The 19,595-nt window shown below is 43.1% G+C and overlaps 1 protein-coding gene across 1 annotated transcript in view; it reads right to left on the reverse strand.

Moving 5' to 3' along the window:
- Window positions 1-14,995, reverse strand: part of RTN4RL2 (reticulon 4 receptor like 2) — a 340,267-nt gene extending 325,272 nt beyond the window's left edge. Inside the window, exon 1 of the mRNA XM_073596988.1 lies at window positions 14,761-14,995. Coding sequence (XP_073453089.1) covers window positions 14,761-14,890 — 130 coding nt within the window. The 5' untranslated portion in view covers window positions 14,891-14,995. The remainder of the gene's footprint in view (window positions 1-14,760) is intronic.
- Between the last annotated feature and the right edge of the window lie 4,600 nt (window positions 14,996-19,595).

Here is a 19,595-nt window from a genome sequence, read left to right on the forward strand (position 1 = left end):
CCAATAAAATTCTTGTTGCAAACCCTACAATCACCCCTGAAGAAGGAGGCATAAGTAACTCCGAAACGCGTCGGGTGCACATGTATTGGTATCAACTTCTATATTTATGGAAATGCATTCCTTGTTTTTAACTTTATAACTATGTGATTCACTTGATTATTTTTTGTAACTAATAAACTGTTATCTACTTTACATACCTTTTTTTAAAATATTTGCTTAAAAAATGTGCCTTTAAAGTCCGCTAGGGGAACTTCTTTTGCTCTTTGTAGACAATGCATCAGAAGTGCATCGGGTAGGCAGAGGTCCCAGCTTGCGGGGGAGGTGGGGTGCCTGTCTCCCCAGTCATCCAATCAGGCAGAGTCCCTCTGTGATCTTCAATGTCTCCTGAGTCCCAAGGTAGCTGGAGTTGGTGGGTGAAGCCAGGGGTGTGGCTGCCTCCTCCACTCCTCCCAAAGACTCGTTCACTGGCTGATACTGGAGGAGAAAGAGGAGCTATGAGTGTCTGCAACTGCAGCTATGCTGTAAGTGAGCACATTGTCACTGTATACTGCCCTAACCTGCCCCTATAATACCCTATACTGCCCTAACCTGCCCCTATAATACTCTATACTGCCCTAACCTGCCCCTATAATGCCCTATACAGCCCTAACCTGCCCCTATAATACCCTATAAAGCCCTAACCTGCCCTTATAATGCCCTAACCTGCCCCTATAATACCCTATACTGCCCTAACCTGCCCCTATAATACCCTATACTGCCCTAACCTGCCCCTATAATACCCTATACAGCCCTAAGCTGCCCCTATATTACCCTATACTGCCCTAAATTGCCCCTATAACAGCGTATACAGCCCTAAACACTGCCCCTATAATACCCTATACTGCCCTAAACACTGCCCCTATAATACCCTATACTGCATCAACCTGCCCCTATAATACCCTATACTGCCTTAACCTGTCCCTATAATTCTCTATACAGCCATAACATGCCACTATAATACCCTCTACTACCCTAACCTGCCACTATAATATCATATACAGCCCTAACCTGCCCCTATAATGCCCTATACAGCCTTAACCTGCCCCTATAATACCCTATACAGCCCTAACCTGCCACCATAATACCCTATACTACCTTAACCTGTCCCTATAATACCCTATACAGCCCTAGCCTGCCACCATAATACCCTATACTGCCCTAACCTGCCACTATAATACTCTCTTTCTTAAATTGAGCTGCAGTGGCGGCATATCACACACTGTTGCTCAAAAGAAGCTCCTGCTCCTTTTTAAGTGACATGCTTTGCAGGCTATGATTTTTTTAAGGGGGGGGTGCCAAAAATAGGATCCGCCCCGTTGCCAAATGCCCTAGGTACGCCCCTGCGTATGTTGCTATTTAGTCTGTCAGGAAAACATTTTTTCCCTGTTTTTTTTTACCCGGAAAACAATGGAAATTTTTGGAAAAAATTGAAAAAAAATTCACTGTCGAGTCGTTTTACAACGTTTATTACACTGGGAACCTGAATTGCAGTGTATATAAAAGTATTAGGCTTGAAATTAAAATGTACAGCTTATTCAGTAAATAAACTAAACTTGCTTTTTATCATTTTATTTTTTATTACAAATGGAATAACAAGGACTGTATATGTTAAGAACATTTTACCTATACTTTACCTATACAGGTAATTAGTGTTGGCCAAACGGTTCGAGCTCAGCAAAAGTTTGGCCCGAACATCGCTTGTTCTATGCACAGTGCATTCGAAGTCCTGATAGGGCAAAGCTTTGCCCAATCAGGGCATAGTGAATAGCTGGTTGTTAAAGAGCAGGGCCAGGAAGTTGGCCACAGCATCCTTCACAACCAATGAGTCATCAGCTGTCAATGGGCTTCCATGCTGACAGCTGAAAAAAAAAATTTTCCAGCAATAAAAAAGTGAAAAAAAAAACAAAAAACAGCACATTCGCGTCTGGTATAGATTTTAGGGGGAACCCCATGCCAAAATGTAAAAAATAAAATGGCTTGGGGTCCCCCCGAAAATCCATACCAGGCCCAGGCTCGCTTAACCCTCCTGAACCATACCAGGCCACATGCTCTCAACATTGGGTGTGGGCACTTTAGGGCAAGTTGGTTTGGGGACATCATAAGGGGGCAGTGCCACCAGGTGACATCGCCAGGTGGCCCCACCTTACCCATATAATCAAACAGCAAGCCAGGCATTCCGAGGTTTTCCTTCGTTGACAGCGGAGAGTTTTTTTTTTCTTCTTCGGGTCCGGCGGTGGCGGCGGCAGCATCATGATTGACGAGGGATTTACATCGAGGGACACTTTTTAAAATTTTTAATAAAGAAATTAAAATTGTTATTTATTTTATTTATGTTTACACTTTTTTGGTGAATGGGTAGGGGTACTATGAACCCCATACTCGTGCACATGGGGGTGGCAGGATCTGAGGGCCCCCTTCTTAAAGGGGGCTTCCAGATTCCGATAAGCCCCCTGCCCACAGACCCCCACAACCACAGCCCAGGGTTGTGGGGTTGAGGCCCTTGTTCCCATCAACATGGGAACAAGGTGCTTTGGAAAGGAGGGGGCTGAGTCCCCCTGCCCCAAAGCACCCACCCCCTCAATGCTGAGGGCAGGTGGCCTGGTATGGTTCGTGGAGGGGAGCGCTTGCTTGTCCACCCCTTTCCTGACCTGCCAGGCTGCATGCTCGGATAAGGGTATGTTATGGATTTTGGGGGGACCCCACGCCGTTTTTTTTTACATTTTTCTATTGCCGGAAATGGTATTGTATTGCCGGAAATGTAAATGTGATTTAACTAATTTTTTGCAGCAGGTTCTATCCACGGTACAGATGCACCACTTTACGGGCAGACTAAGGGGACCCCCAGGCACTATATTTAAAGGGTAACTCCACTTTCTTGGGGGAAAAAAAAGCAAAGAAAAAATAATATTGCGTGCACAATTGCGATACAAGTCATACTGTAATTGAATGTTATTAAAAATTACCTTTCCTTTTCAAACTGCAGCCGCTGTAAATTTCTATATATGCAATGCAATATGGCTACATGGAGTTGTTCTGTACACAGAATGTGTACTGACCACTCCCTAGAAACATAATTTCCTGCTTGTGTGATTGGCTCACCAATTTTCTCAGAAGTCTGCCTGAGATACAAGTCAGATTTCAGGCATCCCCTGCAACAAAAATGTCATTTTTGGTGAGATATTTTCAATAGGAACTCGTCTAAAGGGATGCAGGCCCAGCAGCGTTCCTCAGAGCCCTGCAGCTGCCACAGCTGACAGATAATTATAAAACCACTCCCATTAGAACCACTTAGAATGGAGGCACAGACACATGGCACATGGATTTCTTCAGAATAACATAAGGTAGGAATCTGCAACAAAGGTTGTTATAATCCTTGCAATGTACATAGCTAACCCAGGGGGAATGTTTTTTTCCCAACAAAAGTGGAGTTATGCTTTAAATACATTTTTCATTTTTATTGCTGCACTTTAACCACTTGTTCCCGCAAATTGCCTTAGCTGTACATCGGCCCTTTAAACGGCTATAGCAGACACGCGGGGGACCCGATGCGCGTGGCCTGTGGTCTCGATGAACGGCGTGCAGGCACGAGAGCCAGGATGGGGATGTGTGTGTGTAAACATACACACACATCCCTGTTCTGAAAGGTGAGGAGAGACAGATCGTCTGTTTCTACTAAGTAGGAACAGTGATATGTCTCCTCCTCAAGTCAGTCACATCCCCCCATAGTTAGAAATACATATGAGGGAACACATTTAACCCCTTAATCACCCCCTAGTGTTAACCCCTTTCCTACCAGTGACATTTACACAGTAATCAGTGAATTTTTATAGCACTGATCGCTGTATAAGTGTCAATGGTCCTAAAAATGTGTCAAAAGTGTCCAATCTGTCTGCCGCAATTTCGCAGTCCCGCCAAAAATCACAGATCGCCGCTATTACTAGTAAAAAAAAAAATAATAATAAAAATGCCATAGATCTATTCCCTATTTTGTAGACACTATAACTTTTGTGCGAACCAATGAATATACGCTTATTGTTACCAAAAATATGTAGAAGACTATATATTGGCCTAAACTGATGAAGAAATTAATTTTTTTACATTTTTTTTTGGATATTTATTATAGCAAATAGTATAAATGATTGGTTTATTTTTCAAAATTGTAGCTCTTTTTTTGTTTATAAAAAAAAAAATAAGAAAACGCTATTTGTGGGAAAAAAAGGATGTCAATTTTGTTTGGATAAAGCATCGCATGACCACGCAATTTTCAGTTAAATCGACGCAGTGCCGTATCGCAAAAAATAGCCTGGTCATTAAGGGGGCAAATCCTTCTGGTTCTTAAGTGGTTAAACATCATTAAAATCACTGCTCCTGTAAAAATTATCTTTTTTAAAAACTTTTTTTGCATTGATAAATGTCCCCCAGGGTAGTACCTGAACCACCATACCCTTTTTATGGCCAATTACTTGCATATAAGCCTTCAAAATGATTTTTTTAAGTTTGGGTCCCATAGACTTTAATAGGGTGTGCCATTCGGGTCAGAACTTTTTCTCTGTTCAGGAGTTCTGGTGCAAACCGATTAGGGGGGTGTTCGACCCATCTCTTCAGGTGTCATTTTATCTATAAATGAAGGGATTGTGTATTTTTGGGAGGTCGTGGTTTGTAATACTTCCTTGATCCTTGATCCAGAAGCAGCAGAAAGTGTTTTCTGAAATGAGAACTCTGGAGGGAAAAGCTGCATGCACTTTCATTCTGGTCCTCATCATTTCATTCCATAAAGTATTTTTAATGTCTTTAGGGCACCTCTGGTATGCAAGGATGTGTTTTGTCATCGTTGCGTAGCATTTGGAAAAGAATATATCTTCTCATAATATTTGCAAATTGCAGCTTTGCGCTCAGTAGAAATTGCACTGTGGAAATGTTTCCACACTCTAGATATTGACTTCACCATTTTACTGAGAGGAGAAAAAGAAAAACCAGTTTGCTGTCCAGACAATAGGTAAACATTATGCTGTGATGGTGGAGAAGAATAATAGGAATCATTTAAAGGTTAAATAAGATCAACAAATTAGCCAGACAAATGTACTCTCTTACCTGTCAATCAAGGCCTGAGAGGACAGAAACAAATTATCTACTGTATTCCAACAATCACCCAACTGTAGGAGGTAAAAGATGGAGCCCACAAGAAAACTTAACTGGAGCCTTTCCCTGCAGTACCCCCTAGTGGCAGAAATGCATATTTCTCTTGTTTGAGAACTGCATTGAGAAGTACAGTTTTACTGTCAGGGACATGGCATGCGCAGGCATGCGCATGTGTGGGAAAATTAGCGCTAACATGCGAACGAACCATCTGTCATAGAGAATGCCTGGGTATTTATCAAGGAGAGCGTGAGGTTACATGGATATCCTGCAAATATTTATCTGACCGCGGTGTGCAGTTCACGTACCGCTTCTGGAGGGCCTTATGTGAGGTTCTAAAGATTGAATTATCTCTGTCTTCAGCTTACCACCCTCAAACTAATGGGCAAACTAAAAGAACAAACCAGACAGTACATTCAATGTTTCACATCTTTAGACGAATTTGCTTATAATAATGCTAGACATTCAGCCACAGGAAAATCCCCTGTTTTTGTCTAATTATGGTTTCCATCTATCATTTCTGCCTGATCTTATTTCAGATTCCACAGTACCAGCTGTCAAGAGTACAGTGAACTTCTTGAATTGCAATAACACGATACTACAGGAAGCAGTAACAAAGGCACAAGCAGACAGCAAACGAGTCTTCGACAAGAAGAGGAAATCTCCAGTTAGGGGATCGAGTGTGGCTATCCACTGCAAACCTCAAGTTAACATATCCATCCAAGAAACTTGCACCCAGATGTGTGGGTCTGTTTCAGGTAAAAAGAAGACTGAATGAAGTATCGTATGAATTAGCCTTACCAGATTCATTCAAAATTCACTGTGTTCCATGTCTCACTGTTAAAACCTAAATACCAGACCCCTATCCTGCGGGTCTGGCCCATCTGAACCATTTTTACTTAATGGTGACAAGGAATATGAAGTGAAGGCCATTCTAGACTGCAGAAAAAAGCAAAATCAGCTGCAATATTTAATAAGTGGAAGGGTTACGGTCCAGAAGACAATTCCTGGGAGCTCGAATGTTCACGCAAGAGGCTTAATCTGTTCTTTCTTCCGTGCTCACCCTGAAAAAGAGGGCCAGTTAGGCATCCGGAGGCTGCCCTTTGGGAGAGGGCAATGTCAGGGACACAGCATGTGCAGACATGCTTTTGCAGGTGCCCGTATTTCCAGGCATAGGCTAAGGCCTATGCTCATGCGCGGGAACATTAGCGCTAACATGCAAACGCATATGTACATGCGCAAAAATACGCACGCACGTTAGCTACTATTGCTGGTGCCAAATGGCCTATATAAAGACAGCAGCTGCTGTTTGATCTGCGGCTTTACCCTGTACTCTGATCCTGTGTCTGTATCTGATCCAGTATTTGACTCGGTTTTCTGACCATGCTGCTATCTCCAGTCCTGACCTTTGGCTTGCCTTGACCCTGATTATTCCTGCCTGTCTGCCTGATTTCCTGTTGTCAAACCCCGGCCTGAACTCTGACCATTCTCTGCCTGCTGTTTATGATAGACTGATCCTCTGTGTATGACCTGGCTTGTCTGACACTGCTCCAGTCTTCTGCTTCCAGCCTGTGTAGCTCTGGTACTGCTGACCTGCATCCACAGCATACCTTCATCCACTGCCCTGCATCTACAGCATACCTGCATCCACTGTCCTGCATCTACAGCTTACCTGCATCCGCAGCATATCTGCATCCTCTGTCCTGCATCCACAGCATACCTGCATCCGCTGTTCTTGCTACCTTCTGCTGCTCAGCAATCCAGTCTGGTCCTGTTACTCATCAGCTACCACTACCGCTACCAATGGAGGACTTTGCAGGTACTCTTACCTCACTGTGCTCACGGCCACTGTTGCAACTCCAGTGGTCCTTGAGCCAAGGCTGCACAAGAGGTCTCCCTCTACTCGTCAGGCTCTTCCAGACAGTATGTAACAGTTACTTAAACTGTATTCCAGGATTTGCTTGTCTTCAGCTGTAACAATAACTTAAGACTTTACATTGATTCATTAATGTCTTCATGTTATATAGTTTGAATACCATGTCATAGATTTATTACTTATCATTGTAAAAGAACATATTCCACACTTCTTTTTTTCCCAGTTATTCCAGAAAAAAAACAAATAAAAAAAGGCTTTGAAAAAAATACTGAACAAAAACCAGTGATTTTTCCAATTTTTCTGTTTTTTTCCAGGCCTTCCAATCTATAGTTTGGAAGCACCACTGTTGGCCAGTTATCAAATCCACTCCATGCTTTGCTGCACCACAATCCTCCTTAGCTCTGCTGCCAGGTTTCAGAACATATGTTCACCAATTATGGAAGAAAAGGGATTAAAAAAATAATATTTCCAGTGGTCCTGCCAAGCTGTCACACATGGTACTGATCCAGGGGGACTATTATAACAAATACAACTATGACTGTATATATGCCCACATCTGTATGAATGGTTAGAAAAGCTAAACTTTTTTTAAACGTTTTGTATAGAGTAAGTTTTTTCTCATATGAGTCCCTTTGGGCATACTTCCTTTCCTATAGCCAAAACAGGAAGTGAGAGAAATCCCTCTAAAGTACAAGAATCCCTGGTTGTATATTTTCTTTCACCTTCACTCTCAGTAATACACCAAGGGTAAATCTCCCTAATAGGGGCACAGACAGCAATAATAGCCTGACAGATGTTCTAATTCCTCTCCAGTTTTGTCTTCAGTTATACTATGCGATTTCTGTCTTATCTATAAGTAAACGTACTGCTCTTTAGCACATATGTACATGCTTTTCCAGCCATGCAACAATGGCATGACTCCTAGCAATAATATATACACAAGTCTGACATAGGAAAGAAAACAATGGCACTCCTCTTGCAGGGCAGTATCACTATGTCATTATTTTTTTCTTTTTTCAAGCACCTGAAATTTAATACAGTAACATAAAATATTCACTAGGTGTTAAACTATCCACATTCTTTTCCCAAGTATCCAAGGACCTTTCTGTGCTTGTCCAACTTATGTGTGAACATTGCAATGTAATTTAAATATATGCATCTGTCATTTCTTTTGTAAAAAAAATCACTAAAGCTATTGTTGGAGACCTGTGACTACTCTTAAAATCAATACCTATGAATGAATACAAAATTATTTTTACAGTGAAAGTATGTGGGATACTGCAGCACTATTAACTGGGCATTGACAGATAGATGTTGTTGGATAGGTGGGTATTTAGGTTAGAAACAGACAAATATGTTTTTAAACCAAGCCAATTCTTTATTCCCCTTGGAGAACAGTTGGTTGACAGTGACTATTTGCACCAGATATAAGATTGCTGTCTAATCTCAATTTCAAGATCTGGAGATTCATACCTCAGTTCTATGGCCATCTCTGGGCTGATATAGATAGGAATTATTTCAGAAATTATTTAAGGGCCTAGCCACAATATTTAATTCTGATGTGTTGCTTAGAAGCACTGCCAATGCACTAGAACGTACAAAAAAAAAGGGACATGCATCATATTTTCACACTTTGCATTGCCCTGAGATGTGGTATACTGCAACACATGTGCATCAGATGTCCATTATGTTCCTTTCATTCAAAATGAAAAACACACAGAACGTGTTAACATGAGTAGTGGTAACATTTGCATGACTACAACCAACCTTCATGGCAAAGTATAAGGGCTAGTTCACCCCAGGAACCGTGCAATTCACATGCAGTTCTGTTTGGTGCGATTTTAACCTATTCATTTTGAATGAGCTGAAATTGCACCGCATCGCACCAAAAGTAGTACATGCTCTAATTTTGGAAACTACGGAGTTTGCGACCTGCATTTTTAGGTGTCATTAACAGATCGTAACTGCAGAGCATTTTGCAAGTTTTCGGCACTGCGCTCTGGTGTGAACTGGCCCTTAGCCTTGGTTCACACTGACTGCAGGAATGAAATTGTGCGAGTTTAGCTGAACTTGCACAATTTCATTCCCGCATGTCAGGCCCCACTTCGGGGGCGATTTCAGAGACATCTGTGTGGGTTTCTGCACAAATGTCAATGGAAATCGCACCCTGAAATCTCCAAAAGTAGTACATAGTTCAGAAACTACTTTTGGAAATCGGTGTGGTGCCAAAAATGTGGCGTCGCATTGATTCAGACACTACCATTGCCAGCAATTGCTGTCGATTTGGCATGGGATTTGACATGTCAGATCCCATGCCAAATCGCATCAATGTGAACCAGGGCAATGTAAATCAACTGCCAGGTGTGCCCTGAATGCTGCATGAAAGTGTAACGTTAGCTGAAATTCTAGTTCCACTGATTACAGTCAGAACAGCAGACAGGGGGTGTAATGCTGGGCCAAAAAATATACCCAAAGTTTTTTAGCCGTACCTCATACAGTAGGTCAACAACTGGTTAGAGTATGACAGTTTTTTAGGGAAAAAGAGCAAACAAATCTTTTTTCTTTTAAAGTGTTGCTAAGCCAAGGACCCTGCATTCACTATATCTGGTCTTCCACAGAACACGGAACATGGAAATGCAATTATTTTAGTAAATATAAACTGCTAAATACTTTTTCTCATCAGCAGTTGGAGCAGTCTTTTGACTTCTAGCAGTGTCCAGCCAAGCACTGGTTAAAGCTTGTAGGAGTTTTCTGACTGCCCAATGAGACTGCAAGTCCCCTCTCTGTCTGGACAGTGCTGATTGGCCCTGTGCTGATCACATGCTGCGTGTGCAGCCTGAATCCATAGACTCTGTGTTATCAGAAAATTATCAGGGGACAGTGGAAGGAGGGGAGGATCAGAGAAGCCAAGATCAAATGGCCTTTTTACACAATGCGGAGGATTAACCCCTTAGGTTCCACAATGAGTATAACAAGCATTCACTGCATATACAGGCTGATTTTACTGTTGTGGGTTTAGTAACACTTTAAATAAACTATATATTATGAACATTTTCACAGTTTTTTTGCACATTCATACCTACATTTTCTTTAGTTTATCGTGTTCTTGTGCAAACTTATTTTTTAATGGGAGGATCACAAATACCAACTGGTGTAGTCTCCTTTTTCCATTTAGAAGAACATAGTAGAGCATTCTTAAAGTGTTACTAAACCCACAACAGTAGAATCAGTGTGTATATGCAGTAAAGCATACTTGTTATACTCACTGTGGAACCTAAGGGATTAATCCTCTGTATTGTGTATAAAGGCTGTGTGATCCTGTCTTCTCTGATCCTCCTCCTCTTTAACTGACTCCAACTCATCTCTCAATAGAACAGAGCATTAGGAGTCAGGCTACACATGCTCAGTTTGGTGTGTATTGCTAGAGAGTTGTTTTTTTTTTCTTGTGATCAGCACAGGGCCAATTAGAACTGCCCAGACAGAGGATCAGGGGAGAATGAAAACTCCTCCTAGAAGCTTTAAGGGGTTGTAAACCCTCGTGTTTTTTCACCTTAGTGCATCCTATGCATTAAGGTGAAGAAACACCTGGCAGTGACCGGCCCGCTAGTCCCCCCCATTTTATTTACCTGAGCCTTACCGTAATTCTGTTGGCGGTGACGCACTCTGCCTCTCTCCACGAGGTCATGGCTCTTGATTGGATAGATTGATAGCAGCGCAGTCATTGGCTCCCACTGCTGTCAATCAAATCCAATTACGTGAGGGCCGGGGGGGGGGGCGAGTCCGGCATTCGTGTCTATGGACATAAATGCTGGACTCGGGAGTGCCCACAAGGTAACCCCCTTCGGAGAGCGCTTCTCCTAGGGGGTTATCTGATATGGGGAGGAGCCGCCGGGGGACCCCAGAAGACGAGGTTCGGTGCCACTCTGTGCAAAACTAGCTGCACAGTGGAGGTAAGTATGACATGTTTGTTATTTAAAAAAAAAAAAACCCTAATGCAGCATACACACGAGGGGAATTTCCGACAGAAAGAGTCCGATGGGAGCTTTTCGTCGTATATTCCGACCGTATGAATGCCCCATCGGACTTTTTCTGTCGAAAATTCAGACGGACTTAGATAGAGAACATGTTCTATATTTTTCTGACTGAACAAATTACTATTGGAAAAACCGCTTGTCTGTATGCTTTCTGTCTGTATTTCCGACAGAAAGAGTCCGATGGGAGCTTTTCGTCGTATATTCCGACCGTATGAATGCCCCATCGGACTTTTTCTGTCGAAAATTCAGACGGACTTAGATAGAGAACATGTTCTATATTTTTCCGACTGAACAAATTACTATTGGAAAAACCGCTTGTCTGTATGCTGTTCCGACGCACCAAAAACGACGCATGCTCTGAAGCAAGTACGAGACGGAAGCTATTGGCTACTGAACTTCCGTTTTCTAGTCCCGTCGTACATGTTGTACGTCACCGCGTCCCGGACAGTCGGAATTTGGTGTGACCGTGTGTATGCAAGACAGCTTGAGCGGAATTCCGTCGGAACTCCGTCGTAAAAACCTTCAGAGTTTATTCCGACGGCAAAACCGGTCGTGTGTACAGGGCATTACAATCACTTTAAGCAGTGATACAAGTCATAAGACTCCTATATATTGCTGATGAGAAAAGGCATTTAGCAGTTTACATTTACTAAAACTATTGCATTTCCATGTTCTGTGTACTGTGGGAGACCAGATATAGTGAATGTAGGTTCTGGGTTTAGTAACACTTTAAAAGAAATGGTATTTGCTTCTATCACAGATCAAAAAATAAGGAGTTTATTTCTCATTTTTTGGGTGTGGAGCCATGCAAATCATTCCTTTATGACCCTTTTGTGGCGTTCAAAATCACTGCTTTATACTCTGGCCCAAAACAAGTGTATGCAATTTGGAATAATTGGATTTATAATATTGGATTGTATTTTTACAATAAACCAGCATTCTTGAATGTGCAGTTGGCCACAAAAGGGTCATAACGAAACAATTTGCACAATATCACCCATCATTCTGAAATGAAGAATACACATCTCATTTTTTGGACCTATGGTGGAAGTAAGGGCCTCCAAATATTTTCTCTTTGCTCAAAAAATTAAGTCTCACTGGTTCCCTCCTTCCCCCCAGCCTGTAACTGAGTCGCAGGTTTTTATTTGGGGGGGGGAGGAGGGGGAGGGACGAGTACCAATTTTTTATCGGTACCTGCTGCCACTTCTGCAATCCTTGGCTAGATGAGGATGGCACCCCTTGACCCGCCCTATCCCCTCCTGGAAAATGTCACAGGTCTCAGAAATCTGCAGGATTATGCATAAGCAGTGGGGAGCTAGCTGTGGTTCCTCAGAAAGCCACAGTGGGCTCCCATATCCAGTGGCAGCACCAAGAACCTGCAGTGGTAAGAACTGGCTAAAAGTAGACAATGCTGAACTCCAGGCACTGAAAAAAGAAAAAGAAAATTTTTTACATCTGCGACTTTTCTTTTAGCCCACCTCACCATAACTTATCTAGCTGTTTCTTTCAGTAAGAGGAGATACATTTGAAGGTATCTCACCAAAAATGAACATCTATTATCAGTGGAAACCTACAATTTTACTTGTATCTCAGTGTAGAATTCTAGGAAAAGCAGGGTGCCCTGACAATCATACAAGCAGGAAACTATATTTCTGGGAAAATTCTATACGATGATTTACAAAACATATCCAGGTTGCCATATGGCAAAGAAACCCTTTGAATGTTTTGACCATTTTAGAAATGACCACGTCTGCAGAATGACATGGAAAAGTAATTTCAATAATATTATATTTTAAAATGGCTTTTGTAGCAATAATATATGTTAAATCTTTGTGCTAAAATTGAAATTTCCTTTAATCTGGATAAAATATAATTCACTACACACATTCTGTTTTAGCAAACACAAGCACATTACAGCAACAACACCGCATATGTACTCAACTGATTAGTGAAAATCTTTTATCACTAGCAAAAAAAAAAATACTGTTTGATCGGATGATCTCAGTACAGAAACTGTACTGCTTTGCTTATTTGCTGCCTTGTTTTATGAGCCCATTTAAAGACATATATTAAAAATAGATATTATGTTGTGCAGTTGATCAGTAGTCAAACCTAGGGACATACCCATTTTGTTATTCATTGGATATGCTCAGCAATCCTCCATCCATATACTTTTATGTACTTACTGTAGCATAGACACAGAGAGCCAGATGGCTTAATAAATGAAATGAGAGCAGAGGTATTTTTCCTGTGTTTTACAAAGCCGTGCACCAGAGCTACTCTATCCTAACCATGCGTCCTGACCATCGTATGTGCTCCTTATGGCACCTCTACGTGCCTGATTGTTGAAATAAAATCGTAAACCTGTTATATTGCTTTGTTTTTGTGGTCAGTCTGTGGTCATAGATAAGGCTTGACAGACCAATTAACAGGTGAAATAACTTGTGTGTTACAATAATCACATCTTTGCAAATCTGGAAAATATGACCTACTTGTGGTTCTTGAGGAGTGTGTTTGGAAAGTACACGGCTCCACATTACAATTTAACTTTACAATCTACATAGTTTAGACTGGTCTGAGAGGAAGAAGGAAGACAAACCCTGAGACACCCACTACCCCCATCACTACAACCCCCCCCAATGCAACACTATAACCCCCAAATCGATTCTTTATTTCTTTGACTTCTGAGATACAAGGAAGAAAAGAACATTCCTGAGAGGACAATCCCGCTCACCGAGAAAAGAGAAGTGGCACAGCCTGATAAAAGCAGCAGGTTGGAGATTTCCAAGAACAGAAAAGAATCTGTGGCACCCTTAGTACCAGATATAAGCGAGTTTGACCCCCAGACTGAAAAGCGAAGTGTCCATTTTTTCTGGTGAATAAGGGTACAAGAGGGGTGTGTGCCACACTGCACAACGTGTTTACCTGGAGCACTTCAGCACTTTTATTATGAATTTTGGAGCACCGAGCACTTTATTGGAGGATGGTTGTTTATTGAATCTTATATTATTGGTTTAATTGATGTATTTACTGTATGCGCAAACTGTTAATTAAGCATGACGTTATCTTACATTCAAACTGTAGATAAAATACTGAACTAAGAGGTTGTGGTGTGTGGTCAGCTTTGGCTGTATACTGAATTAAATCTAATGACAAATTATCAGTCTAATTAATTTATTGTGTTATCTAGTTTTACATTTTTTTGCAAATACATTGGCACTTTTTTCAGCCAATGCATGTATACCTTTACCTTAACCTAATAGTTTGCACAGGCAGGTTGCAATGCATGTAAGCCAGTAAAGGAACTTTTCAACTAAAATCCTTTTTTTAACCTTAATCAGCATTGTTTTTCCAGTTTTCTTTTTTGCTTTTTTATTTTTGCCTTCAAACCATTTTTAGTAACCGCTAGCCATTGATGTACCCGCTACGAACAGCCCCCTAAGTTTCAGAAATTTTGCCTTCCATATCATTTTAAAATGACCTGTCATCTATTATAATAGCTTACTCTATTATTACTCTATTCTTACACTAACCCAAAGCAATAATATTTGTTCTGACTAAACTGCTTACAGAAAAAAAAAACTGCTTGTTGTTGGTTACTACATACTGTTTTATTTTAGCTAACAGTCACATGTGCACTTACAAACGAAAAGTAAAAAATTAGGGTTCTCTTACCTCGCAGGGTGAGTTTGCACTCTGTTTGCATCCTTGTTTCTGGAGTGACTGAGAGATGCCCAGCGAAAGAGAGAGAGGGTGGGGGGATGTGAGAGCAGCAGCATAGGAGAAGAGGGAGGAGGAAAAACATAGGGAGCTGTGTGTAAGCAGATCTGTAGCTATACCATGTGCACCAAGCTTACTGCTAGGGCATGAATCCTTGATAACAGCTATGTCTATTTGTTTATTCTGTGTCTGGGTTTTCTTGAAGAAAAACTGTTAAATTCCTTAACCCACTCAAACTGATTAAAAATTTGACATTCTTGCTCCAAGATTCCTACACATCATTTTTTTGATCTTGGGTGAAACAGGAGCCCCTGAATCCAGAGAGCTCAGAGTCTGGCACTTTTTCCAAGCAATGCCAGCCCCCCATTGTCAGACCGTCATTCATTGCACTGATGAAAGGGGAGGAGGATATGTCAAAGTTTTGACTTTTGAGCTGGAAGCCACAATTTGCTTACTAATTAAGACTCTGGTTTTGGGGAGTCCAAAGGAAACTTTGTAAGACAAGAAAGGCATACCTCCCGGCTTTAGAATTTCAAGAAGAGGGACTACCTGGAGGAGGGTCATGCAGTGCAAACAGCATACTGTGCAAAAAGTGGCCATGTCTAAAAAGTGCAGGATATGGGGCATGGTTTAAAAGTACATGGTTAACCACTTCAATACAGAGCACTTTCACCCCCTTTCTGCCCAGACAAATTTTCATCTTTCAGTGTTCTCACACTTTGAATGACAAGTACTCATGTCATGCAACACTGTACCCAAACAAAATTCTTATTTTTTTCCCACAAACAAAACTTTCTTTTGATGATATTTAATCACCACTGGGTTTTTTTATTATTATTTTTTTTTTTCTTGTTCAATATTTTTATTGAAAAGTTTTAACAGTAATGAAATACAGCGTTATACCAATTATCCCCATCCGAGAGCCAACATAGCCCTTCGGTAGGGTATGATCTATAGAAAAAATAAACGTAGAACAGTACATCAGATTAACAACAAATGTAAGGCATATATCGGTGATACCTTTCCCCCAGAATGTCTATTCAGAGTCATTATTCTGATCCATATCGAAATAATAGAGGCTGAATGTGCCGCATTTCTAAAGGTGGAGCTAGAGGAAGTTGATGAGTGATTCTGGGTTCTGTTCCAGTTGGTCCTAAGGGGACACACGCAGACCACCCCTAAAGGGATCACACTGTAGCTCACACATGCCCCCCCCCAGTTCCCTCCCCCGGGCTTTCAAACCTGTTCCCCCCACCACCCCATCCTACCGTGTCTATTTATCAGGAATATGCGGGGACTGCCTGTCACAGACCTAGCCGGGACAGAGGCTGTTGGAGAGGACTGTATGCAAGCCTGTTGCCTTTTGATTATGGGCCCTGGATTTTCAATGGATTCATTCTGTTGGGACACATCCTGTGAGGAGATGCTGGTGTCATCAACCTGTGTTTATGTTAATTGAATAAGCTAATGACATTGTCCTCTATACAATGTAGGAGACGGGACGACTGCTATTGTGTTAATTAACTGTATGAAGCTCGGTGACCACAAGTCTGGGCGAAAGGTCATGTCTCAGTCACCTAGGCTGTATAAAGGATTAGATAATTAGCTCATGTTAATTAAGTTACAGTTGTATTGTTAGAGGAGGTTCCAACGGCATATAAAGTCTTGTAACTTTGATTCATAAAAAACAGTCCATGTTAGCAGTGAAGCAAGTGTTGCCTTGTTTTCTGCTCAGAGAGGTTGGAATATCTGATATCTGTATACAGACTGGGAGGAAGTGGTACATGACGGAAGCACTCAAGCGGAGTGTGGGACGTTCCGTGACATTGGTGGCAAGCAGCGGGAAAGCTTCCTACAGACTGGGACATCCAAACTTCCATCTGGATCCAAGGTCCAGATAGCAGGAGAGGAGAGGTACAGATACCAGCCGCCATGGATGAGGAATTCAGAAGGAGGTTGCGAGAGATGCAGATACAGCACAGAGGACCAGTATCGGAGCAGGTCCTGCTGGGATGGTGCGATTCTATTCGCTGCAAACTCTGGAAGGAAGCACTAGCCCGTGAGCAGCGACACCAGGGAAAAGTTCTCCCCTCCATCGAGGAAAGGTACTGGTCGCAGTACGGACTGCGGGTGCGGTTTTTGGGAGAAAAACCACACAAGAAGCAGACAGCTGAATTAAGCAGGCTGGTCTGGGCAGAGATAAAGCTGGATGAGAGCTACAGAGCCCTCCGGTGGCATGTATCCCAAGCATGTCCCTGGATAGCGGATGACAGCCCAACGGAAGGCTTAAGCTACGGCGGCTTGGGACTGTTGTTTGTGAAGCTGACAGGGGACCCTAACTTTGGGAGTGATTTGGAGCGGCGGGTGGACGAAATCATGGATTTCAGAGAAGGGCTACTGAACATTTCGGAAGTGCACTGGGCACAGGAAGATTTGGAGTTTCTGGCCGTTCAGGAATGGGAGCTAGAGATCGCCTACAGACGGCTGCTAGACATTGCTCAGTGCCAGGGCTGGGCTCCCTTTGCCTGGGACTATCAGGAAATACCAGCTGACAACCCTGAAATCCTGGCTGAAGAGTCGGCAATGTGGCAGAGCAATAGTGTGCTTTGCCAACCTCAGCTATGGAGGCGGAGGTCTTATGGCGGATGCAGCAAGTGCTGACTGACCTTGATGATCCTGTTTCTGCATGGGATGATCTTGGATGGAGGAATGTGCCTGTCCAGCAGCATGCCAGAGAATCTGCAGTGGAAAATCTGGAGATTGCCATCCCCAAAGCTGAAGTGCTGACAACAGGGCAGAGCTCTGCTAACCTCTGCCCAGCACTGATAACATCTTCTGGGTTCCATGGACAGGAGATGGTGAACCTCCATCCCCAGACACCAGTTGCAGAGACAGGGGATTTGATAGACTTTTCTGCTGAGGAAGAACCATCGGGTGAGCCCCCAGCAGAAGAGTTGGGATTAGGGCCAAACTTCATTGCGCTCTGCTCAGCACTGATAGCATCTTCTGGATTCCATGGACAGGAGATGGTGAACCTCCATCCCCAGACACCAGTTGCAGAGACAGGGGATTTAATAGACTTTTCTGCTGAGGAAGAACAACCTGATGAGCCTCCAGCAGAAGAGCTGCTATCAGGGCCAAAGTTCACTGTGTTCTGCCCAGCACCAACAGTGGCTTCGGCCTTCTTGAGAGAAGAGGTAGTCGGCCTTTCTCCCACAACACTGACAGGGACATGTGATTTTCTGCCAGCAGCATCTATGGAGTTAAAACAAACTTCTCCAGCTGAAGATCTGGTAACTGAACAGAGGGTCCAAGACCTCTGTCCCACACTTTTACCAATTCCAGAGACTGGGGATTTAATAGACATTTCTGTAGAGGAGGAACCACCTGGCAAACCCCCAGCAGAAGTGCTGGCAACCGGACAGAGGGTCCAAGACTTCTGCCCCACACCTGCAGCAATTGTGGAGGCTCAGGCTGAGAAGATGGCAATCACTTTCCAGCAGCAGATACAGGGGGAGAAGGGAGAGGAGGTGTGTGTTGTCCCTCCCCAACAGTTGGCCAGGGTGGAGGAAGTGGGCTTTCCTCCCCAGCAAAGATCCGTGTACCTGGGAGACAGTACCATCGACATGTCGTCCCAGCAGCCAGATGAGGGAATGGAAAAGGAAGCAGCCGGCTCACCTCCCCAATGGCAGCTACACAGTTTGGGAGTGGAGGAAGCCAGCCTCCTGCCCCAACAGTTAGCCGGAGCAGAGGATGCGGAGTCCCCAGCAGAAGTGCTGGCAACAGGGCAGAGTGCTACCAACCTCTGCCCAGCACCGGCAACAACTACAGAGTTCCAGGGAGGCGGGGCAGTCGGCCTCCCTCTCCAACAGTTAGCCGGAACAGATGGTGTGGGGTTTACAGCAGAAGGGCTGGCAACAGGGCCGAGGACTGCTGGACTCTGCCCTCAACTAACAGAGGATGGATTTCCTGTGAAGGTGGATGGGACTTCAGTCTCCACCTGTATACCCCAGGGATGCTGGGCAGTGGGCCCCGATCCCCAACAGCATGACAGAGTGAGCCCAGACACCCTGTCTTCTCTCCAGCGGCAGAAAGGATTCCAGGGAGAAGAGCCAGTCCAGGCCTCTCCCCAGCGGCAGATATGTTCTCTGAGAGAGGCAGAGGTTGGCTGGGTGAGTAATACTCTGTTTGGAACAATTTGTTTGGGGTACTGTGTGTGTACAGGCAGTAGAGGACTGGAACTATGGACTAACGTCGGAGTCAACCCGTCTGGGGTCTCCTCCTGTGTTAGTCTCCTGCCGAAAGGGGAGAAATGTCACAGACCTCTGGTTTTGGGGAGTCCAAAGGAAACTTTGTAAGACAAGAAAGGCATACCTCCCGGCTTTAGAATTTCAAGAAGAGGGACTACCTGGAGGAGGGTCATGCAGTGCAAACAACATACTGTGCAAAAAGTGGCCATGTCTAAAAAGTGCAGGATATGGGGCATGGTTTAAAAGTACATGGTTAACCACTTCAATACAGAGCACTTTCACCCCCTTTCTGCCCAGACAAATTTTCATCTTTCAGTGTTCTCACACTTTGAATGACAAGTACTCATGTCATGCAACACTGTACCCAAACAAAATTCTTATTTTTTTCCCACAAACAAAACTTTCTTTTGATGATATTTAATCACCACTGGGTTTTTTTATTATTATTTTTTTTTTCTTGTTCAATATTTTTATTGAAAAGTTTTAACAGTAATGAAATACAGCGTTATACCAATTATCCCCATCCGAGAGCCAACATAG

Source organism: Aquarana catesbeiana, linkage group LG08 (assembly GCF_042186555.1).
Source record: "Aquarana catesbeiana isolate 2022-GZ linkage group LG08, ASM4218655v1, whole genome shotgun sequence".
NCBI lineage: Eukaryota > Metazoa > Chordata > Amphibia > Anura > Ranidae > Aquarana > Aquarana catesbeiana.